At 32.3% G+C, this 25,299-nt stretch overlaps 1 protein-coding gene across 8 annotated transcripts in view; it reads right to left on the bottom strand.

The window, feature by feature from the left end:
* LOC143253602 (equilibrative nucleoside transporter 3-like) overlaps nucleotides 1–25,299 on the bottom strand; it is a 45,428-nt gene that overhangs the window by 9,644 nt on the left and 10,485 nt on the right. For 3 of the 8 annotated variants that reach the window (XM_076507732.1, XM_076507742.1, XM_076507726.1), the window contains 10 exons: nucleotides 22,882–23,193; nucleotides 16,895–16,994; nucleotides 13,242–13,323; nucleotides 11,930–12,072; nucleotides 7,599–7,696; nucleotides 6,211–6,261; nucleotides 4,809–4,894; nucleotides 3,271–3,319; nucleotides 2,462–2,559; nucleotides 1,941–2,036 (listed from right to left, as the gene is read on the bottom strand). In XM_076507732.1, coding sequence (XP_076363847.1) covers nucleotides 1,941–2,036; nucleotides 2,462–2,559; nucleotides 3,271–3,319; nucleotides 4,809–4,894; nucleotides 6,211–6,261; nucleotides 7,599–7,696; nucleotides 11,930–12,072; nucleotides 13,242–13,323; nucleotides 16,895–16,994; nucleotides 22,882–22,942 — 864 coding nt within the window. In that variant the 5' untranslated portion in view covers nucleotides 22,943–23,193. Of the gene's footprint in view, nucleotides 1–1,940; nucleotides 2,037–2,461; nucleotides 2,560–3,270; nucleotides 3,320–4,808; nucleotides 4,895–6,210; nucleotides 6,262–7,598; nucleotides 7,697–11,929; nucleotides 12,073–13,241; nucleotides 13,324–13,813; nucleotides 14,759–16,894; nucleotides 16,995–18,126; nucleotides 18,248–20,465; nucleotides 20,595–22,038; nucleotides 22,125–22,881; nucleotides 23,194–23,942; nucleotides 23,988–25,299 lie in introns of those variants that run through there. The other 5 variants (XM_076507752.1, XM_076507779.1, XM_076507760.1 and 2 more) reach the window with 5 other exon arrangements.

The raw sequence follows: 25,299 nt of genomic DNA, 5'->3' as shown, positions 1-25,299 counted from the left end.
GCTTAGCAACTTACATCAAACAGAAACCAAGTACAAAGGTTCTAGCTAGAAGAAATAATTGTTTGCTTTTCCTCTTTATTTACTGTTCTATATTTTAAGAAACATTAGTTTAATAACTTATTTCTAAATAATATTAATCTATATACACATGCAATGTATGATAATTGAAATGTGACTTATATTACATAATACCTGTCTACTTAATTAAACATAGCCAAGACAAGGTAATTTTATAAATTATTGTGAGCCAGGCATGGCTGAAAGGTCAATATAATAAAAATAACAAATGTAAATGTATATTGTAATGAAATTTAAGCTATTTAAAATGGTTTTTGTGTTATAATTTGTTGTCATTCTAGAACAAAAGAAGCATAATTTATATTTATTTCCTAATTTTTCATTATGGTTACAAGAATAGTCAAAACTTCCAAACCCATACAGAAGTTCATTTGAGAAAGTGTAAGTTTTTTCTTAAGAAACATTTGATAACTATCTAGACATTATAAAGATTTCACATGCGAAATTTGAAAATTTTCTGATGCATGAAAGTATTTTTAATCTTAAAATGAAAATTATTTTGTATGTTGATTAGGCAACATGCAAAAAAAAAAAACATTGCTTAACCCTTTAACCAGGGACATACCAGTGGTTAAACTCTCACTCAATAGGAATTATTTTAACTGAATACTGTCAAATTTAGTATTTTAGTATTCTTCAAAGAATATGTCTCTCTCAGGTATGTACAGTTCTTTGCATTTCATGTGAAATATGTCCATCACTGGTTTCAACTTAAAAAGTTTTGCTGGTGTCCCACTTCCTCCAATATAAGACTCGTTGTTTGCAAAGTGCAAAAATTTATGTTGCAGCATGAATTTTGTTTCAGTCATAGTTTCGTAGAAAAATGGTGTCTGAAGCAGTGGGTGGTGAATAAACTTTTGTGCAATTTCAGGCTTGTGAATAATGCCTTTAAAATACAAAAAGGTAAAAAATACAGGTATCTAATCACCTTTTGTAGGCTCCCAAGCAAGAACTCAAGATCTCAGCATCATTGTGTGTTTGGCTTTGTACTGTTCAGTGTACCAATTTGTTTCTTGTACAATGATTGCAACCAATTCATCATTAATATAAAGCTTTAAACAGTCTATCTTTTCTGCATCATCATCATCATCTAACTGAAATGTCATACCAAATGTACCAGTAAATGGATATAGTTCCTTGCTGCAGTGAGATTTTGTAGTCCATGCAGATGGATCAGCTGATGCTGCTTCAATTATGTCAGCTTCAGTTTCTGCTTCAAAACTGCTGTTCAAGCTAGTAATGCCTTTATTTTCTCCTTCTAAACTATTAACATCAAACTCAGACTGAGCATCAATTTCAGGATCTGATAACAACAGATTGTCACAAGCTAAAATTTCAGTCAAAATTCACACAGCTGTGCACTTATGACGTCTGCTTGATGCCATTATTTCAATGGCAAAAAACTACTAAATTACACAACCACTACATAGCCATGTAACTAAAACAACAATAGAATAACTATTAAAGAAGAAATAATTACTCAGATAAGATAAAACAGTTTCCCCATTTCAGAAACAGTCAAATAACATCAGGGTAAGTTAACTCATCTTTCGCAGAAGAAATGCAACATGCAGAAACCGAGTTAACTTGTCTACCCCAATTAAAGGGTTAACAAATCTTAAGAATTAATGAAAAGTTTGATATTTTGTTTACAAAAGCTCTGCAGTCCCAGAGACTGAACCCATGCTGAGGGAGTGAACTAGCTTACAGATATTGTTACAATTATTTTTAAGCACAAACCTTCACGTGTTAATTTCTGATAAATAACAACCATGATGTTAATGAGACTATATCAACTACAGCTACAATTTCATGTAGTTTTGAAAATCTTTCTGTAGCCATCTGGAAAAATTTGTATTTACCTTTTTGAAGATTTGCCAATAAGGTGGTCTTTTAGGTTCTCCCTTGTTTTCTTCACAACATTTCATAGAAATTTTATCAAAGTACCTGTAAAAACGCTGAAAATATAAATAAAAGAGTGAGTAAGCTTAGTATTTGAAGACATTAAATGGAACTAGAATAACTCATTAACCAATGCTTTACATCCTTGGATAATGTTTTGCATAGTAAGCAAAAAAAACTTAAGAAATTAATTGTGGTAACATACAAGTTCTCTCTTAGTATTTAAATATTACCCTTGTTTCTTTCAAGTTAAGAATATGTAGGAATACCAAAGTTCAAGTACATCATTCTTACCTACACAAAACAGTTCTTGTTAAACAAAATATGTATAAGTCACTGTGTTGAGAAAGAGTTATTCCACTACACACTTTCAACATAGTGGTAGAAACCAATGTAATAATCAATTTTTACCTACGATATATATATATATTACCAATATTTTCACTTAGCTTATTCTAATAATACCTAACCAGAAACTTACAGTTAATGGGAGAGTAAAGTAAGCATCCAGTGTCAACAGAAGAACAAATATTGCAGTGATGAAGTAATAAATAGCTGCTGTTCTCAAATTAGGTGAAGCTGGTGATAAATCAAACAAATTAGCAGTATATCTTGTAAAAACACACACACATAGATTGATAGATAGATACATCTATTTTTTTTCAAAGAAAAACACTGGATAAGATTACTTATGTTAGAAACTACTAATTATTTTGATATTACACACTTTGTAATTATTCATAACTATAATTTTTCACTACTTGATTCAAAGAAGACCATATCAAGTGACTGAAACCTTGAGCAATTACTTCTTAAGAATTTTCTATTACAGTGGTTTATTTTTTTAAAAGTTAAATTTAAGTTATTTATTTTTCTATAGGACTACTCACATCAAGCAAATTAAATTAAGCAAGATAAATAGTTGCAAGATTCTTATTGGTTAATTGCTACCAAAGTTTAAAAGTCTCAATTTCTGAACAAAATCAAGTAATTTTACAATGTAACTTCTCAAGAGTGTTTAATTGTATAAGGTTGAAACTGCAACTAAATACAATAAACTATAATGATATGTAACATTCCACGACAGAGTTGTGAAAAAAAAAAACTTCAATAAAATCCCAGTAATATCTACTTATTCTAATATCGCAAGCAATTTTAATTCAATCATGTACTTTGCCTAGTACCTCAGTAATCTGGGCTCAATTTCAATACATGCTACCAAAATATAATCAAATTTTAAAATTTATATTATAACATCAAAACAACAGTTTAGGAATAAGTTTAACTAACCTGCAATAGACAAAATATTAATCAAAGATGCAATTGTTCCACTGATATTCTGAAAAATAGAAAAACTACATAAATATCAATTTGGAATAGTTTAACATCTTAGGAAAAGCTGTAAACTTAAGTTTAACACTGTATGTAAACTATTTTAAAAGTTCTTCTTCAAAACACCACCAAAGTTTAGTTTGTGATGTTTTTCATAACAATACTGGTCAAATTAATAAAAATGTTGTCTGATAATTACATTTCACTCCTACAAAATAATCCTTTAATATAACATACACATTTAAACAAATATTATTTCAAATTATTTAAAAAAGTGGAATAATTACTACTCAATTTGCTGGTGTATAAGAAAATATTTTACTCTTAAAAGAACGACTGACTTTACCCCTTGTTTCATAAAGAGGATCAAATATAATGTTTCAGTATGAAATCTGATCAATATCATATTTAACCAAAATTACGTTGCCTTTTACTTTTGTTTGTTTTTTAAGTAAGTGAATTGACATTGTGTCACCTCTTGTGTTAAAATAGCATATTTGTAACAGTATCATTTCTCTTGATTCTTCATGACTAAAAGTTGTTTATCTCATATTAGTTACAATTAACCAAGACATTTTATATTTGAAATTTACTGACCTCATTCATTATGCTAAATGTTGTTAACATTATATAAAATAAAGTTTAATTTCTATACAATGCCTAACTTTTAAATTTATTTTTATAGTACCACTGAATCTTAAAGTTTAGTATATTTTGTAAGAGAGGAGTTCAATTATGATTAAAAATATTGTAAAGTTTTTTATTACTTGTTTTCAACTAGCATTTGAAGAGCATAAAAAAATCACATTTTTGGTTGCATTAATTATCCCAGAGCACATTTAAAAAATAACCTCTAAAAATGTCTTTGCAATAGTGGTATCCTAGACTTTCTTGACAATAGAGGTCATCTGTAAACTGAACCTCAAAGAAACAGTTAATTTGTTCAAAACACCAAGGTTGTCTTATATGTAGGATTGAGATCATCTTATACACCAGCAAATATAGTATTACATCTTAAGCTTGAATTAGATTAATTATTTGTTTCTCAGTCTACTTGACTCAAATAAAACATGACTCTGAAGCATGATTACACTTTTTTAGGGGTCTACAGGTATTATGTACGTATAATATAAGAACTAATGGTCTGAAATGTAGGAAATAATAGTAACATAGTTTATATTCAAATGTTATGATGCTTATACTGGAGAAAGATTTGTTTTCTCATGCCACTGACCTATCATACAAACTAATGGAATCTTTCCATGTCTATTCTATTCTTTTCAGTTACTGTAAAAATATTCACTATTATTTAGAACAAACAAATTCTGGTTTCATCAGTTGTGTCACTGAATCTCTTCATTCCTAAATATGCTGGTGATCATGTGTTTAGATCAGCATAGTAACAAAGAACACTTCTCACAACAGCATTATAATATACAAAGTAAATACACTTACAAAAATAACAGCACTATACTATCCAAAGTAATTATACTTACTGAACCTAGGACTACAGCATTTGAATACTTCATAGGCAGTTTAGCAGCAAGGCCATAAGCACAGTTCTGAAACACACCATTAGCCACTGAAAAACAAATTATACTTTCAAGTTTGTAAACTGTATCATACACACAGATTAATACAAAACCCTTTACTGCACACAACAGATAAAAAGTATACATACACCCATTTTTACTATCCACCAATCTCTAGATCAAAGCAGGTAATAAGGTACGAATACTATAAAACAGATGCTCTGCATTTCTTAAAGTTTAACATTTGTTACCAGGAAAACTTTAGCAAGACTTATAAACAAAAGATGTCTTCCTGTTGTAATCAACTTTGACAACTCTACACACAAGTGAAAGACTTAACACAAACTAATATATAATGATCCAGACTACTAATTAGAACTACATAAAAACAAGGAAATATGTTCAAGAGCTATTAAGATGAATATACATATGACAACAATTGCAAGGAAAACAGCTGTCTCATAAAATATGTATGAACACAGGTTAAAGGTATACTATGTATAATGTAATATTTTAATATAATGTATACTGTTTTTAATGTTTGCTATATTAATAAAACTCTGGTGCTTTATGTGACTGATTTATGGATTACTTAAGGACTTTGGCTCAGTAAATAAAGTAAGCAATGAAATAGTAGATTTCTACCAATATAAATATTACACATGCCTACGGCCAACTGTTCTATAAAGGGAGATATTGTAGCTACAGTAAGCAATGTTTTAGACCACAAACATAAGACATTATTCGCTTTAAAATACAAGCCACAAATGGAAAGAGACTGGATGAACATTATGATTTAATATTGTTGTCAATAATCCAGTTTCTGTACTATTCATACACACTATTAAAAGTATCTAATATCTGGTGTGTTTCAACGTTATAAAAACGTTTTTTCTCTTGAATTTATAAAAACTAGTTTCACAAATATTTGTGATAATTATACACTTTTTCAATCTCTTTCCATTTGCTTTATTTCTGTAATACTTTCATGCCTTTCTGTATGGCAGTCGTATTTATCTTGCTCTCTGTTGTTGTATTAAAATTTATATTCTTGTTAGTATAACAGTCATAGTGTTAGACTGCTTCCAAAAGTGTTGCACAAAATAAAAACTAAGCAAAGGAATTAATATATTTTTGGGTTTATTAATCATTCATTGAAAGTCAATAATAAACTCATTATGACATACACCACAATCTCATGATGTTTGTTCTTGCTATTTACTGTTGAAAATAATCACAGAAACAGTTACATTATAGAAAAAATTGTTTACTGCTTAATATTTTAATTTTTTTGTTCAGAATAAAAAACAATAAGTGAAGAAACATTTAACTGACATAAAAGAGAAACTTTGTCTTTCCTACTTACTATTTAAAATAACCACAGATATCATAGTGATGTAGAAAAATGCTCCTGCCCCTGAAATTGGTGAAAAAATTTAATGAATTAGTAAACATGACAGCTGAAGTTGTTTTTAATTAGTTGCAAAAACTGATATGAATTTCATTAAAATATTTTAAAAGTAAAGAACTGATTACTAACTTACCTGTTGAGCTAAGTGACAAAGACTAAAATAAAACTCCTAACTTCTTTAAAACTATATATCATTGTATAGTTTAGTCATTATTTAAAATTGCTTATACGTTTCACATCTTCATAGGTTGAAGTAGTATTGGCATTTTACACTTTAGAAAGTAGCTTTCATTATTGTGTGACCATAATAAAATCAAAACTGGCAAAGTTTGTTTTGTTTACATGATATAGTACTTTAACAATGAAAACATGTTGAACAAGTTATTCTTAAACTATATTGCAACAAGTTTACAAGAAGAAAAATATGAAACAAAATTAAGTAAACTGTTGAAGGTTACCAGTTTTCACACTTTATTTAATGTATCCTAAATAACAAAGATAAAGAAATATTTCAACAACAACTTTGTCTGTTGTAACCCAACTGCACAAAAGGGGTACATATACCAGGGTAGTGGAGAGAGCAAACCCCTGCCCCAAATGGAAATCTCTGTCCTACCCTATCTGAGATATTAGAATTTAGTCTTGAAATTTTAAAATTTTCTCTACATTGTGAGTCTCACTGACATGAAAATATCAACTTTATTAGGGCCAAAAAGAAGTGTCTTCTATCAGATGAAACCTGGAGGTGGATTTAATAGTTTGAAACAGTATCAGACCACCACAAAACTATATAAAGGACATCTAATGTAATTCAAGCTTTGTTGATAACTAATAATAAACAGATACTTCTTAAAAGCAAAAAAACATTTCATTTGTATACAACAATATTTGAATCCCTTTTACCCCTTTCTACTCCTCCAAAAAATCCTAGAAATGCCCCAATAGCATGTGCTCTGTTACCAAGTGAAGAGCCTTATCAGTAGCACCATATAACAGACACAGTGTATGGGAAATAATTTTATATGCTTTTTAATTAAAATATGTTACCAACAGTGTTTTATGACAATTAATACATTATTGAAGTATTTCATGAAATTTTTAATGTGGTGAAGAGCTCTGTTGTTGAGATACAAAATTCAACAGTTTTTACCTACCACAGCACCATGTGTAGTTTAAAAGCAATATTAAATGCAAACTTTTTTATCATCATTTAGTTAGTTAAGAATAAAGTATGTAAAAATATTTCCTGCTTGTTGTGATGCATCATTATTTGAAAATATAATTAAAGGAAAAAAGGATTCAAATTAATTAAAATCACTATGCAAAAGAGCTAAAAAACTTACACTCAGAAGAATCTAGCATGGCCAAAATTACTGTTATAATGAAGATAATAATAGCCACAGTTAAACTTATGATAATACGTTTGGTGAGGTTTCCTCCACTGAAAAGAAAAAACAAATTTACATTTCATATTTTAGAATACTCTCAACACTTTACATAAACAAGTATAAAAACATTACGTTATGTAAAACATTCTGTATGATCAGAATTTACTTTTCTTTTAATGACTTGCTTGAAACATTGTTCTATTTATATATGTCTGATCTTGCTCTAAGAAAGTGTTACTGTTGTAAAATATTTAATTTTAATGAACTGTTTTACATTTTTTCAGTAGTTAGCAGACTTTATTATAAGAATAACACTAGATAGTTAATTTTATGATTTAAGTCAACAGTTGGTCATTTGTATGGGTTTTTGCTATCCATTATGAACTAATACCTTTTGTATGACAACAAAAATGTATATTATGCATAAAAACACTCAAAAGAGTAAGGTTTACCTTCAACTCCAAATCAGTTCTTTTTAAAGCTGTTCAAAACTATAGTATACTAAATAGGACCTTACAACAACCAGTGATAAAGGAGTGAAATGCACTTTAATATCATTTTAATTTATTCATTGTCTATTATATGTATTGTGCAAACATCACTTATTACACATAATTTTCTTTCTAGCATTCTTATACCTAAAAACATTAAAACTATCTGTTTCCAGCAAAATTTCAAACTTGTGTGCGTGATAAGAAACAGAAACACAAATCAGATATTTATACACAAACACACTAATTATACATCATTTGTTCTCAATTATAAAAGTGTTACTGGTAAGATAATAAAAAAACTGATAAGTTTTATTAGTCTTTTTGTGAATTTCCACCTCGAGCTGTACAGAAAAACCATGAAAAAGTTATTTCAGCTATTTGTTGTTGGCAACAACCTGTCAAGCTAACTACAATTTTGCTGAAACACTCTGATGCCAGGACAGTTTCACACTCCACCCCAAAAGGAAAGAAAATGCAACCTTTTATTTATGACAATCAACAGTGTATAATAAAAACTATATACAGCTAACAGTCTGTGGTTAGTTGTTTGAACTGTTTTTAAGCATAATTTTGTATGCATCTAATTTTACAAATTATATATTTCTTTATACTTAGTGAGTTATATGTATACATACTGCTTAAAGCTAAGTAAACTAGGTGATGTAGCCATTAGTCACAGAATTTCTGTTGAAATGCTGTAGCTGAAGTTATGTCTACAAGTGAACATGGCTGTAGCAAACATTTATTGAAGAAATGAATGGTTATTGTTAAATAGTCTGTAAATGACACTAGTTGTACAAGATAATCCAAATGAACCTGCCAGACAATAGAATATATTGTAAAATATACTAATTGAGGATTGTTTTCAATACCATTAGCTGATTATTTGATATGCCAATGTGTATGATACATTTAAAAAATGACATAACTGCAGCTCCTGGAAGTACCATTTTATTTTATTTTTCATCTGAAGAACTAATCTAACTGATGTATCAAACATACATAAGTCTGTTAAAATTATGTAAGAAAATAACTTAAAAATATCCTTCAACAACGCTTGCAAAAACTATTTAACCAAACATATATATGATAATGTATCATGTAAAACATTATGTAACACAAATTTTCTTCCTGGATAGTTTGTGTTATTTCTTAATTGCTTATGTTGTAAAAGTACATAAAATGGCCATTATTCCCTTCAAACTGTACTTCTGTGACCTGGATAATGAAATTTAGAAATTAACCTATTTTCTGTGTGAAAATGGGCAAATTTGGACATTTTCATTTACATAAGGTCTGAATAAAACAACATATGAATAAATATTTCCATGTATTTATACTAAAGTTATATGAAAATAAACAAAAATGTTTAGAAGTGACTAGTTTTTTGAGATTTGCAACTGTAATGTTAATCACTTTCACATATTAGCCCCCAAATATAGTCTCTCATCATGTTTTCGTTATACACTACTTGGTAGCAGCATTCAAAGTCCAGTATATCTTGGTGGAAGTGCTCGCCTTGCTCCTCTGAGAGCCTTGCTCCATGCTGTCCTTGAATTTATCAAGATAAGTGTCAAGGATGTGGACTTTCAGGGACATCCTGCAGCCCATTTTGCTGTAGTTCTTCACCAGAGCCTCAACCAGTTCCACATAATTTTTGGTCTTGTGTTGCTCAAGAAGTCTTGAACCACTGCAGCAAAGCTGCCCCAAGCTTTTTTTCCCTTCATACTGAGCTTCTTGGGGAATTCTGTGCACTCCAGGATCTTCTTTATTTGTGATCCAACAAAGACACCAGCACTGACCTTTACCTCAGACAGCTTAGGGAAGAAGTCCTAAAGGTATTTGAAGGTTGCAGACTCCTTATCAAGAGATATGACAAATTGTTTTATAAGACCCAATTTTATGTGCAATGGTGGGAACAACACCTTCTGGAGGTCCACTAGTGGTTCACACTTGACATTGTGCCTCCCCACAGAGAACTCAGTCCTTTGTGGACAGTGCTTCCTGTTGTAGTGCACTGCAGTGTCCCTGCTGTCCCAAAGGCAAAGATAACAGGGCAACTTGGTAAAGCCTCCTTAGAGACCCATCAGGAATGCCACCATTTTGAAGTCTCCAGTAACCTCCCAGCCATACTCATCCTACTTCAAGGCTTCTAGCAAGGTTTTGACAGGGGAAAGAGACAGATACTTATTCCCGTTATGGAGCAGCACACTTTGAGGCTTCTGGATGAGGTATCAATGAAAAGGTGCCACTCATTCAGGTAACAGGCAATTCCAATTGCCTCACATGGACCAGATACATTGTGGCAGAAGCAGAGCCCATCTTGACGAGTGAGAAAGCTTGAAAAATGTCAGTGACGCTTTGTCTGACTTATACACTTTCATTTTTGAAAATTCTTGTAAGTTCTACAACAGTCTAGAAAGTTCTTGAAAATTCTTGTAAGTTCAAGAAAATTCTCTATCAGCTACGCAGCACTGAATCTACCTGGAATATTCTGGAAAATGGGTAAATTTGAAAATTTCATTATCCAGGTCACAAAAGCAAAGTTTGAAGAGAAAAATAGGTCTTTTCCATTTACATTAGGCATAAGCAATTGGGAAATAACACTTTCTGCAAAGGAGCAAGAAAAAGTAAAAATTTTTCTACACAGTGTAATTTTTTTAAAACGAATTAAGTACTTGTTTATAAGCTGAGAAAAATGTATATACCTAAAACCTTTTATGATGATAAGATCAAGATTAGCTACTTAGTTTACAAAAAATACATTATACGTTTAAAAATGTTTATTTCTCAATATGGACATAAATGTTTCCCCATTTCTCAATCTTTATAAATACCAACTTGATAATCTAGTTAGTTTTCACTATATAACAAACATAAGGAAGAAAAATTAACCAACAAGCAACACAATGTGTCAACATTTCAAGATATGCTTTAGAGAATTATATGAGTAAATACTGTTGATAACCTTTTCAAAGTACCTTTTAATGATATTAGAAATTCTATCTAAAGAAAACTTACAGATTGTTATTGACAAAAAACCTCGAACTATGTTTACACAATGTTAAGCAAAATTACAGATTTTGATTTACAGGTTGTTACAGACTAAAAATTTCTTTAAAATATATTCTGCAAGAACAGGCAATGCACAACATATGAAATAAGGATTTTGATAGTTCAGTATTTTATCATCTCATAAGTTTACTTTCAGCAATACAGTATTAAATAAATAATGATCTTTTCAATTATGTTTTTCATCATTGAACTTAACAGAACTACATACAAGAATTATATATATTGTTCAAAGTGTAATTATGAAACAAATGTTGTGTTCATAAACTTAGCATCAACATCATACATAAACACATAATTCACCCTGCAGAAGGTTTAAAAAAAAAACATTTGCTAGGATTTATTACATAATCTATAAACAATTCTTAACTAGAATAATCCAAGGACCATAACCAATCATTAGATTCAAAACAATTTTGGCTAACAAACTGGGCATAATGTTCAGACAAATTAAAAATTCTTACTAGGAGATTAAGAAATATTAGTTTAAGTTTTGACATCAATGTAGTTTTCATGCTTTTTTTCATGATTAGACATTATTTCTGTACTCTAGTTTGAAATAACATGCACACAAGTCATTACCTCTTGACTAGTTTTATTTAATTTTGATTTTATGTTAAGTGAAACAGGAGTGTATCTAAATCAAAACTTCCTTTAACACAGCCTTTATAAGTTACTGATCTAAAACAATGTAAGAACAATATCTTAACCTGTACTTACCCAATCTGGACAAACAGATTAATTCCATTAAAGACAACATTTGGAAGTTGTGATGCTAATCCAAGGTAAGACAAGAAGTTGTCTTGATATTCTTTGGCTCTTGTATCAACTTCACTTACATTTAGCTTAAACTTCACAAAATACTGAAATAAAAAACATTTGTATTAGATTTCCAAATATTAAATGTGTAATTTCTTCTTAATATTAATATCACCAAAGAACAAAGAAACATTCTTAAATGATGTATTTATCAAATGCATCAAAGAATCAACAAAGAAAAAAATATGGTATTTTAGTATACTTCAAGCTATTTTTTTAAATCATTTCTATGAGTTATATGTATAATTTGTAAAGTCTATAGCTTATGAAAGTAAAATGTTCATCACTTATATTCCACTTTCTTTAAGTAAATTTTTAAACTACCAACCTCCTAAGAATAGTGGTGTAGAAAATTACTTTCTTAATTTATTAAAATGTTAATGGAATACTACAATAAATGTGGTTAAATGCTGGAACAAAAGAATAATTATATTATCTTTATTCAATTAATACAAATAAAAAGCAATTGAGCTATGACAAAAGCTTTTAACTGTAAAGGCAGAATGTGTGATTTTTAAATATCCATGTAAACCAGTAAGAAACTATTGCCACAATGAATGTTCAACTAACTAGCTAAACTAAAATGTACTCTAAAATTTTTCTTGCTGGAATTTTCAAAAACTCATTAATTCTTGGATGGATGTGAAGTACTAAAAAACAAATCAATCTAGTAAAAATTACCAAAATATCAAGGTACCTAGCAAACTAAACATCTTTGGTTAAAGTCAAGCTTTAAATAACAATTTCTCATAAGATAATGCAACATTCCAGAGATATAATACTCATGAACAATATTAGCATGTACATGTAAATAAAAACACATACATGAAAAGAAAATGTATATCTACAATTTTCAACTAAGGGACAGTTTTTGTTTATTTGTTTCTTTTATTTGACCAATGTGCATCTTATGTTTTTTAATTAGTATGACTGATTTTTCCTTCACATGTTATTTCTTTTCACTATAGCTTCACAAGTTGTTAATAAAACCCCATGGAGTTATTCCTCTGACAGTTTGAGATCATTAAAAATTGGAGTAATCAACTAAGAATATGGACATATTGTGATACATTTTGTAATAAAGTTGCTTTATTATCAAACTGTGAGTGTATAGTGATACTTATGTGTATGTGAGCTTTAGAAGAAAAATAAACAAGTACAAATAAATCTTGTTCATACATAATCTAAAAATTCTTAAATACTGTTGACTTACATCATTTGCTGTAATGAACATGTTCCATGGCATAAGTGTGCCAATTCCATGTAACATCAGAATTATGTAAACCAGTTTTAATCTGAAAAAAGAGAATAACATTTTTCCAAAACAGCATAATTGCTATGAGTAAAATCTGTAGAATCCATGATAACACCTACACATATTCATGTTTAAAATAATTTCTCCTTCTCCTTAATATCCACAAAAGCAAACTTTATAAGAAAAATATATATACTTTTTTTTCAAACAATGATGAATGTAATTTTAACAAATATCAGTAAAATTTAAGTATTCATAACTTGAATAGAAATTTGTTGATGATGTTTGTTTTTATCATCATTCCATAACATCTCAATAAGAGAATGTTCTACACAAAAATAAACAAATAATACAATAAACTATCATATTTGATATAGGAGTGTATTTAATACTATATATTCCACTTAGCCCCTGTGACAAAATATTAATATACAACACATACGGATACTTTTGAATGCATCTAATCGAATTGGTCTGAGATCCTAAAAGAGCTAATGCTATCAAAATAATACTCATATGTTGCTACTTACCTATCAGTTGGGCCCTGATCTCTGGGATCCTGATCTTGAGTTTGTAATTCAGAGCTACAAACAGCATTTCCCTTGACTTCATCATTAGGTATTTGTTGATAAGCTGAAGAGTTATCTGGTGGATTATGATTTAAATTGCGATGAGGAGGGATAGGAGAACCTCCTACATTCAGCTCTTCCATTGAGGCCAAAGGAATTTTATCTGCTAAGCTTGTCATTCTGATACTATAATTATACTAGTGCAAAGTTTCTTTTGTGACTTTTTGTGATAAAATCATGCACTTCACTATTTAGTTCAATGATAAATTAACTTCATTCACTTCACAGTGACTTCTCAAAAAGCAGCAATGTTTTCTAAGTGACATCAAAAACTGCAGGTGAAGTCACTCTACCGAAATGTACAATAAACTCGTTGTACAGTATACTAAAATCACCATTAACCTTACCTCAACATCTTCGGGAATGTTAACCACTGGATATCTGTAATGTTTTTCGAATAAATTTTTGGGTGTAAGTAGGTATTTGATGCAACAAATGATTAATACGATGCTAATATACACAAATACAACATTCTGAAGATCATCAGCAATATTCCCTTTGACTTGGGGCAAAACTAAAACAACACTACACACATTATAAAACGTAATTTATATAACATATCCTTAAAAACGGTATAATAGAAATTGTAACTCATGCGTTAATGATAATTAAACGTGAACCTCCGGCTGTGGCCAAAGTCTTCTTTGCCCTTAATCGTCTCCAAGGTGACAGCATCATAGCGCACATCGTTCCACTTGAGAAACGGATCGATTGATAGAAAGTATTACTGCAGTTCTTTGCGGATCTCACCACGCTATCACAGCCATTAAAACAACAAGAATTTTAAATTTCAAGTCTTCAGAAGCAAAGTATTGTTTGTATAGATAAATTTCCTCGAATAAAAGTCGTTTATAACTGTTCGGAACCGTTACCACCGTAAAGACCCAGGTGTCTGTCTACTTTTCTTATCGCCATGAAGCTTCACTGCACAGCCGCAGTTAGCATTTTGTCTGAATCGATTGAACTGCAGACGCGTGTAGAAGCTCAGGCTCTATATGGAAGCTGTCGTAGTTTTTTTTAGCTGTTGATACCGTCGTCTTTTAATTTTTGTTATCAGCATTTCTTTCAGAATCAGAAAAAAAATTGGGCCCAATTAAATATAAGCACTTTAAATTACTCCCCACTTGAAACATCATCATAGCACCGTGTTTAATACCACGAATACAACTCAATTTCTCAAAAGATAAAGTAACATACCAGAGGTTTAGTACTCATGAACGGTATTAATATATTTGTGTAAATAAGCCCACAATTTCCAACAGTTTTTCCTTCACTTCTTTTATGTTCATTTTACTCTGTTTGGTTACTGTGACTGGCCCCACAACGGCATGTAAGCGGACTAACAATGCCAGAAAACTGAGTTTCGATACCAGTAATGGACAAAGCACAGATAACCTATCGCACAGCTTCGTGGTTAAGTACAAATTAACCTACAAGCTAATGTGACTGTTTCATTCGCTACCCTATGCATGTTTACAGACAGACAACTATATAAAAAGTATACAGTAAAATTCAATAAAGTGTATGTTAAATGTAGTAGTGATCATCAAATCATTGTGACAGATTATTTAGATATAAAAAATGAAGGTTGTTTAAATCACATGATCAAGGTATATGGTATTCTCAAACCCAACAGCACCTCATGCGACACTTTTGCAAAATGGCCTGCAGAAGACCCAATGTTCAAGAAAGGTGTTAATTTTTAACCGTTTAACAGAGGGATAGCAACCAGTTAGCAACACCCACCGCCTCCTCAACCCTTCTAAATGAGTAGCAAGCTTGACTGTCACTTTTATAACGCAATCACAGTTAAAAGTGCGGAGCGTGTTCAACAGCACATCCCGGGTTCGATTCTTGTATCTTCCAATACACATTAGTATATCGTAGAAACTATGCCACGCCCGGTCTCACGTGGTCTAGACCAGCGATTCCTAAATTTTCGACCTCTGTCTACCACATGTCTCCAGAGTGGATATGCAGTATACCAGCGCTTGTTCCCAATACGCCTGGAACGCAAACTAAATAAAACGAACCGAATAAAACAATATAGAATAGTAAAACTAATTAAGTTAAATAAATATTATTGCTTCTTTGGTATTGCAGGCAAAATATATAAGACTAGTACTTTATCACACACTTGTTTAAATAGCTGGTTCGAAACCTCTTGCATACCATCTGGTATCATATTGTCTACCACAGGTTGAGAACTGCTGATTTATAATCTAGATCGCGAGGAACGCACGAGACCAACCTTTACCAGAAGAGTCAAATACGTTGTTGTCATAGGTTGTTTTGTTTTTAATTGACATTCAATGCGGTTTTGTTTGTTTGTTTTGAATTTTGCACAAAACTACACGATGGACATCTGCGTTAGCTGTCCATAATTTTAAAGTGATAGATTAGAACGAAATCAGTTAATCAACATGACCCTCCGCCAACTCCTGGGTTACCATTTACTAACAAATAGTGAGATTGACCATTACATTATAACGTCCCCATCTCGAGCATGCACGAAAAAGGGATTAGAACCCGCTCCCTCACATTATGAGTCGCGTACCAATCCATACCAGTTCAAACATTATCAGTTTCGGAGCATAATCTATCAATACATAAGAACTATTTTTCTGTCAGTCTACAGATGAAATAACTTTTGTTGTTGTTTATAACGCTTATAATTGTTGTTAACAATTACTAAACTTACACAATGGTCCCACTCCAATTCTGGTAACTGACATTTTTTTCTTAGTCTTAACGCATTACAAATTAATATTTTTGAAAATGTTTCACTTACCTTTGGCTCTTCCCGTCAGGTAGCACAGCGGTATGTCTGCGAACTCACAACGTTATAAACTGGGTTTCTATCCCCGTGATGAGCAAGGTATAGATAGCTCATTGTGTAGCTTTGTGCTTAACTTCAAACAACAACACTTACCTTTAACTCTACTCTATATGTGAATTGGTATATTATTATCGCACTCTTACCTGTCTCTAGGTTCTTCCTCTGGTATATCTGTCCCATTTTTAAATTTCAGTTCATCTTTAGAAATGTTTCTCGACTCCCAGCTTGGCACAGCTTCGTAAGCTAACAAATAGCGAATAAATTCCAATTGAAACTAAAAAAATAAAACGATTGCGCGTAAACGAATCACGTACAAGTCACTAATTGGATAGGTCCTTAACAAAAACCTTTTTCTTAGAAATCGCGAAATCATCTTATTTGCAAAAAAAAAAAGAAGAATAATTTAAATCTCGAAAAACTTTATGATGAAGCAAATCGAACATGAAATAAATTGTTAGTAAAAAATAACTAAATATGTTTCACATATTCAAGTAAACAGAAAATTCAGATTATCTCAAATGGACACAGTTCGTGAGAAATTGAATTTCAGCGATATTTAACTTATTTTCTTGACTTACTAACACATATGGTAATCAAGAACAGGGAAAGCAAGAAGCAACAGAAACAATCACACAGTTGTAAACAGAGTATACAACGAAAATTACTTGAAGTAAGGTAAGATATTGATCTCAATATACACACACACGTGTATCGAAAATATAAAAATAAAATCTTCAAAACAAAACCCAAACTGACAGAAAACATCCATGATTGACAATCGGTATCTTATACCCTCAAACAATTCTTATTTATACATTTATCACACGTTTGCAGTTGTCTAATTAGGTGTGCAAACTGATGCTTTGACACTATTGATGGAGGGTGTGAGAGTGTTTGTTAACGATATTCGGATTATCGGTCACTAATTTTAAGCTGATAGATTACTCTTAGAGTCTAGAGGGAAGGCAGCTCTACCCAACAGTAACACCCACCGTCAACTCTTAGGCTACTCTTCAGTTAATTAGATTTTAGCGTTACTCTTATAACGCACCCACGGTGCCAAAGTGCGGATCCCGATTTTGCGGGAACGATACGCAAAACCATTAAACCCTTGGATTCACAGACCAGTAAGCTTAATCAGGTACACGGTCAGGCCTAAATCATTAGAAACGGTTTAAAATGAAACAATAAACAAAAACAACATTTTTAGCAGTTTTCTTGTTAGTTTATTTTAATAAAACAGTGTGGTCGATAGAAAACTGTGATTAAATTGTTTTTATCCAATAAATCAGTTTATAAACTTGTGAATACTGATCTCTTCCAATTCTTAGCTTACTTCAGTATAATATGTTATTAATAATTAGATAACACTTACATAATCCTTAGTTAGTTATCACCATTAGATTCCATCAAGGAACATAGGGCTTCAATCGCTTGCGGATTCTTCAACAAGTATTTTGTAGTATGTTTGAGTAGGTTGTTAGCCCACTGCACCGAGCCGTCCCTAATTTAGTAGTGTAAGACTAGAGGGAAAGCAGCTAGTCATCACCACCCACCGCCAAATCTTGGGCTACTCTTGTACCAACGAATAATGGGATTGACCGTCACATTATAATGCCCCCACGACTGGGAGGTCGAGCATGTTTGGCGCGACGCGGGCGCGAATCCGCGGCCCTCGGATTACGAGTCGCACGCCTTACGCGCTTGGCCATGCCAGGCCTCTATAGTCCTTACAAATATTTAAAAAAAATATATTAGCTTCATTACAGAACAATAACCTTTTGACATTCAGTAATTTATGAGACAGTTATTGGATGAAATTTCATACAACGTACAAATGACACAGTCGTAAAACGATAAATATTAGTATGTAAACATGTGCATGTGTAAATATGTAGGCAGAAGTGACTCGCTCATCTTAGATGTTCTTTCAAAGTAACAGTTTATCTGTGCTATAGATAAGGGCCTGGCATGGCCTAGCGCGTTAAGGCGTGCACTTCGTAATCTGAGGGTCGCGGGTGCCACACACAAACACAAAAAACACGCTATAGATAAATCACGCATGCACACGAACCAACTCGTCACTGTTGAAAACGAACTAGGCTTTATATATACTTAAAATATAAAATAGGTTAAATTTAAAGTTCTAAGAAAATTTTTATTTAACTTCAGACAATATTTTCTATGCGTAAGTAAATTAGCAACGTATATTATTATACTATCCACTATGCAGTTTGTTAACTTACAAAAAAGAAAAGTGAGGGGTGTTACAAAAATTAACGTCATTTTAGAGGGAGGATTGTTTGTTTTGGAATTTCGCACAAAGCTACTCGAGGGCTATCTGTGCTAGCCGTCCCTAATTTAGCAGTGTAAGACTAGAGGGAAGGCAGCTAATCATCACCACCCACCGCCAACTCTTGGGCTACTCTTTTACCAGAAAAAAAATAGTGGGATTGACCGTCACATTATACAACCCCACGGCTGGGAGGGCGAGCGTGTTTAGCGCGATGCGGGCGCGAACCCGCGACCCTCGGATTACGAGTCGCACGCTTTACGAGCTTGGCCATGCCAGGCCTTAGAGGGAGGAATATAGAGTTAGTAGTACATTAATTAACTATGTGTACATGTGATTAATTATTAAAGTATGACATTCCAATGTGAGAAAAAGGTCAACAACCTTGTGAGTTAAAATACACAAGCCTAAATATTCTGTGATTAATAAGTTGTAAAAATAGAGTTAACTCATACAAATACCACAAAAACATAACGCTCGACTTTTAAAACTCTTAATCCTGGGATTAGCAGTTTGGCTAGGATTTTTTAACAAATTTTTATAAACTGTTTATAAACCACAAAGTTTGTGAACCTATGAGGTGGAAATAATAGTGAGAACCTAATAACGAGTCTCACACATGCACAAAATTAGAAAAAAAAAAACAGAAACAAAAATATAAATCCCATCTTTTATATATTTGACGTATTAAATGACCAATTCCAGCCAATGTTTGGGAAGTTTATTGTTGTAACAGGCAAAAATAAAATTACTCAATACGACGCAGCACACGTACCCAACTAGAAATGAACTATATATACACAAGACGACAATTTGAGGATTAACCCATTCAGTTATAAAAAGAAGGTTCGGTGTTTCAAGATTAGCTGACACTAAGCTGATATCATGCACACTTCGAATTTCTGAAGAACTGAAACTGACTTGTAACGATTACTAAAAATCACCACATCAAATCTTCACAAAGTTGGCAATAGAGAGGATTATTGCATTACAATGACTTTAATGATCACCAATTGCAAGCAGAAGTGTTCAAACGAAAGTCTTTTATCATGTCTCTGTGTGACATCCTTGAACTTTATGTATGTCGACACCAAACGATTATAAAATCGTGCCGTGACGCACGTGTAAACTAAGGCATATGAGTCCCCTGAGCACGTAATATTCTATCACAAGAATCTTGAAGTTCGTGAACAATACGTGAGGTGGAGTCTACTCTGAGCCTCCCAATTTCTTGGTGTAAAAATTCCTTAAATGTTTCATCTGTGCACTCAATTATCACGTGGCGCAATTAGAACACCATAGTAACCATTACATTACATGTGCTGCAGTAAGCGTTGAGGGAACTATTAAAGCAGTTATAGAGTGCACAAGACACGTGATGAAATAAAATAAAAAATAAAACCTTAAACTATCATACTTACTCATTGACACAGTTAAGGAAACACTTCATTGGTAGTTACGTCACTAGTTACAACCCATGTACCAACTTATCTTCAAATTGAAAGTATTCGGAGCTTAAGCCTGTTTAATATAGCTGGTCTGAAAGCATCATTTAGTTAAAAAAAAAAAAAAGCCCAGTTCCCCACCCTCTAGCGTTGATACAGTTCAAGCATCTGCGCAGTACAATTCTGATTAATCTGACCTACTTTTCATTCACATCAGGACCACATCGGCTTTTTAAGCAGATTTCTTGTGCTATTTAAGTAACAACCTACTTGTGGGTTTGTGACTTTGACTTCAATGGTTACAGGATCCATTATAATATGTAATTCATATAAAGCTTTAACGGAAATACCATCAATATAACAACTCATCCCGCTTAAGATTGCCGGAGTTTTGTGTTTTACGCAGCAAATGAGTAGTTTTACACAATTTTTGGACAGTTCTTTAATGTGGACGGTATATAATCACAATTCTGCCAGTAAGAATGAACCTTCCCCACAGTCAGCTCTGCAGATTATCCATAGTGATACTTTTCACGTCATAACTGAACAATTACTGAAACGATCATATCCGGTAATGTACACTAAACATATTTAGCTTTATACTTACAATCCCATAGACATGAATATGCTTGTGACACCCATTGGCGTTGCTACTAATTCTAGTAATCTCTATATAAGTTCAAACAACATGTGTAGTACACGGCGCTGCTGACGCAACTCTAGACCTAAAAAACAACTCATGAAACCCGTTCCTCATTGTTTAATCTCAGAAGTTTATATAATTACACGTAGAATGGTGATTTCTAATGATTGTATTGAATGTGGTGCAAGTGATCCTACCCAAGCTGTTGACGAACCTGAATAAATCAATGTAAATTGTGACTTAACTGTCTCAGTGTTTGTTCGAGTTTTGGCCATTTTACAATTTCTGAATCTGTCAACATTTTCACACAAGTAATATACCGAGGCGATAACCAAAACTGAAGTGTCAACTAAAATAGGAAATCAGCAGATGATCAAGCCTGAAGACATTACATAATCAGAATGGGTAATCTGGGTCATAATACGTTGATGCAACGTGTGGCCTGAGAAGTCCATCACAACGTTGGTTTCATTCGCGTGATGCAAATAAAAATTACTACGCACCGAATCAATGCGTTCTAGCCCTCAGATCGGTAGCCAACAGGATCATAAACTATTGTCCAATGTGTGATCGAAAAAGATACTAAGCGGATGGCCTCAAAGACACTAAATATACATGATGTAGTGCGATTGGCACGTAATTATGTGTACTCTTTTTGCTTTCCTTATCAAGTTCTTAGCGTTGTTAATTTAATTGTCTCCTGTTTATCCTGTGGCTGGCTTAACATGCTCCAGGAACAAGAAAACTGTTTTAATGGTTCGCCATTAATTCTAAATCATATTAAAATTAACATTGATAAATAATCGACGTTTAAATAAATAAATAACTTTATATTATTAACATCTACCCTAATTAAGAGTTGTAAATAACTAAAAATAAAAATTAGAATAATTACAATTCACTTACTTAATCTAGTTCATACCATAACAGTTGCTATTCATAAAGTTGATGACAGACTACTCCTCTGTCTGTCGTATCACAGTCTGCCTGATAAGCTCTGGTGATGTTCGAAAGGCCTTGTCGGCTCTGCATATAGCAGATGTAGTATAACTAGTATTCTTATAGATTATTCTTTGCTTATTTGTTTATTGAATTTCATGCACAGCGACTTTAGGGCTATCTGCTCTTGCTATCCCTAATTTAGCAATGATAGAGTAGAAAGTTTGTTTATTTGTTTGTTGTTATGTGTAAAGCGAAACAATGGACTATCTGTGCTGTGCTTAAAGCACAGATTACAATACATTCGTCACAGGTTTCAAAACCTGATTTAATAGCGTTGTAAGCCTTCAAACTTAACGCTGAGTCCCTGAGGGGTGGATTAGAGGTAAAGCAGCTAGTCAATACCACCACCCACCACCAACTATTGGGCTACTATTTTATCAACGAATAGTGGAATTAACAGTAAGTTTATGATCCTGTGACGCCTGAAAAGGTGAGCATGTTTGATAACGGAATTCAAGTCCGCAACTCACTTTGCTTTGACTCACAGGTTCTTAGAATCACAATGCATGGAGTTCATATGTTATGTCCTCATTGGCCACCAATCGCAAAGCGAACGTGTTATAGCTTCCATGACTTTCTACTTTTTGGAGTTTTCCGAAACGAGTTACACAGTCTAGCGAACAGAAAAAGCGACATCATGCGTCTAGCTTTGTTTTAACAAAAAAGCTCTTCAAGATAAATGTGGAATATCATTATAAAAATATATTTCTGATTCCATCAGAGTTTACACTGCTACATTTATTTTACCTCTGCCTTGTTTTGATGAATCAAGGGCTGAAGAAAACTCATCACTTCTGGGTTTGTTCATATTTATTCGCCGTCTTAGTCGCACATCCTAAGAGTGTTTGTTTATATTGGCATTGTGAAGGAAAGTCTTTCGTGGATGTTAGGATCTGTAAACTTTCAGTTCAACTACGATACCACGCAACTCCGTCTTCAACAGCTACTCAATTAACTTGATTCGTTATTAATATTCTGACGTCAGTGTTATCATGACACGTCATCGTCATGCTATTATCTTCATTGTTTTAATATTTTCCATCAAATTCGTGAAACTTCCTGAAAAAGATAAACGTAAACCTTATTATTTACATAATACTAGAAACAAAATTTAAAAAAGAATTACAGCTTCATCTAGAAATTAGCCTCCTCAGCTCATGAAATATCCATGTTTTACAAATATTAAATACATATACATGTGCATGTGTTTCACTATGTCATCTTTAATGATCAAAAAGCACTTCTTCATAAAAAAAACAGATTTCATATTTTACAAGAGTTTTGAGAACAGCTTTCAACATGCTACAAAAATTATGTTGCAACATACTTGATGGTATGGGATAATTAGACAGCTGTTTAACAACTGTAAGTTACATGATACACACTTGCTTGTTTCTGAAAACAGACATCGTATACAATTATATAAAAGTCGCGTACCACCACTACCACTGATATCACGACACAGTGTCACGAAACGAAGATTTATGACAACTTGACCAACTATAAGACGGTTAAGAAAACATCAACATCACCTCTGCATCACTCCTTATTTTTACACCTATTCTTGCTCAACCCACCATAAAAAGATAATTGTTCTCAACAACACATTTCTACAACACAAAATACATAACTCAGAAATAACATCCAATCATGTTTTGAATGGTACATCTCAAGAACTATTTCTGTGGAGTGCAGCTTTAAGTTTTAAACAGGCATTTTATAAAAAAACAGTTAATTCAATATACACTGATATGTTTTTTTACACATAACCAAGCTGGAGTTAAAATAATATATTAAATTCCGCTTACTCTCCCACACTGAATTCATTTTAAAACCAAGCACATTTTGTTTCCGAAATCTGAAAAAAAAAATTAGTACGTGTAACAAAATTCGTCATTTTGTTTGATCGATATCATTCGAAATATTTTGAATTTAAATCGCAATTACTAAAAGCTCCTACTCTCAACACAGGATGATTTAAATGTAATCTGTGTCATACTGAAAAGTTTAAACGTAAGCAGAGATGCCAACCATTATGATTTGAGCGTAATCATTACGATTTTGATGTATACATTACGACTATACGCTCATACAGACAAATATTATGACTTGCAACTTCCAAATTATTATATATTATATAGGCCTATACAATAAAGTGATAAATTGTTCCCCCAGGGCTTGAAAGGGGTGAAAAGAAAATTTCTAGTGAGATACAAATAAATTTTGATAATAAATAAAAGACATAGTCCAAATGGATACTTGCAATAATCATGTTTGTGTTTGAAATAATAAAAAAATATTTGTATCTCCGACGTCCACCAATAGTTTGAGTGCGGTGCTTCTCCATACTGGGTACGTGGGGGAATTCATAGTCAGCCAATCAGCGCTCGCGTAGATGGGTATTTCTCGTTTTCTAAGCGGCACAGAAACACCAATGTGATCGTTTACAAGTTGGAAAAAAGAGGCCTCGATCACCAGATTGTCTTGTTCCTGCCAAATCTAAAAGGACTAAAACTGTGAATCAAAAATTTAGGAAAGAGTATAGTGCAAAATATCCGGTCATTGCATCAAAAGTCAGTGACAGTTATGTGTTTTGTACAGTTTGTCACATCGATTTTTCTGTGGCGCATGGCGGGATAAACGATTGTTCCAGGCATACAAAATCGGCATCTCACCAACAAAAGGCTGAGGCGAAGACAAAAACAATGCAGATAACGACATTTATGAGCAAGAATTTAGAAAATGAAATCATAAATGCAGAAGTCATTGCTCATAATTTATCCCTAGCTGTAGCCGATCAAGAATTTTTTTTTAAATTTAGTTATTAAATACACAAAACACAATCATAAATGAGCAATCTATAGCAGTAATAAATAATAATAGTTATAATAATAATATAATAATAAACAGCTTAGAGACATTGGTCAGGCCTAGTAGCCGCAAATGATAAAGGGCTCTGTTTGTTTGAAATAGTTGGCATCTCTGCGTAAGGACGAAGTTAGAGACGATCCCTTAAACGAGCAATTAATTACGCTCTTCCTTCTTTCTTCCTTATTACATATCACTGTTATGACGTCACGAATCCACCCTTATGACGCTTGCTCAGTTGATTTATTAAAACAAATAATATTAACAGTTCCAACGAACTGAATTGGGCAGACATGA

The sequence above is a fragment of the Tachypleus tridentatus genome, chromosome 1 (assembly GCF_004210375.1).
Source record: "Tachypleus tridentatus isolate NWPU-2018 chromosome 1, ASM421037v1, whole genome shotgun sequence".
Classification (NCBI taxonomy): domain Eukaryota; kingdom Metazoa; phylum Arthropoda; class Merostomata; order Xiphosura; family Limulidae; genus Tachypleus; species Tachypleus tridentatus.
The sequence above is the reverse complement of the archived record's forward strand: the minus strand, read 5'-3'. Positions and strand labels throughout refer to the sequence as shown.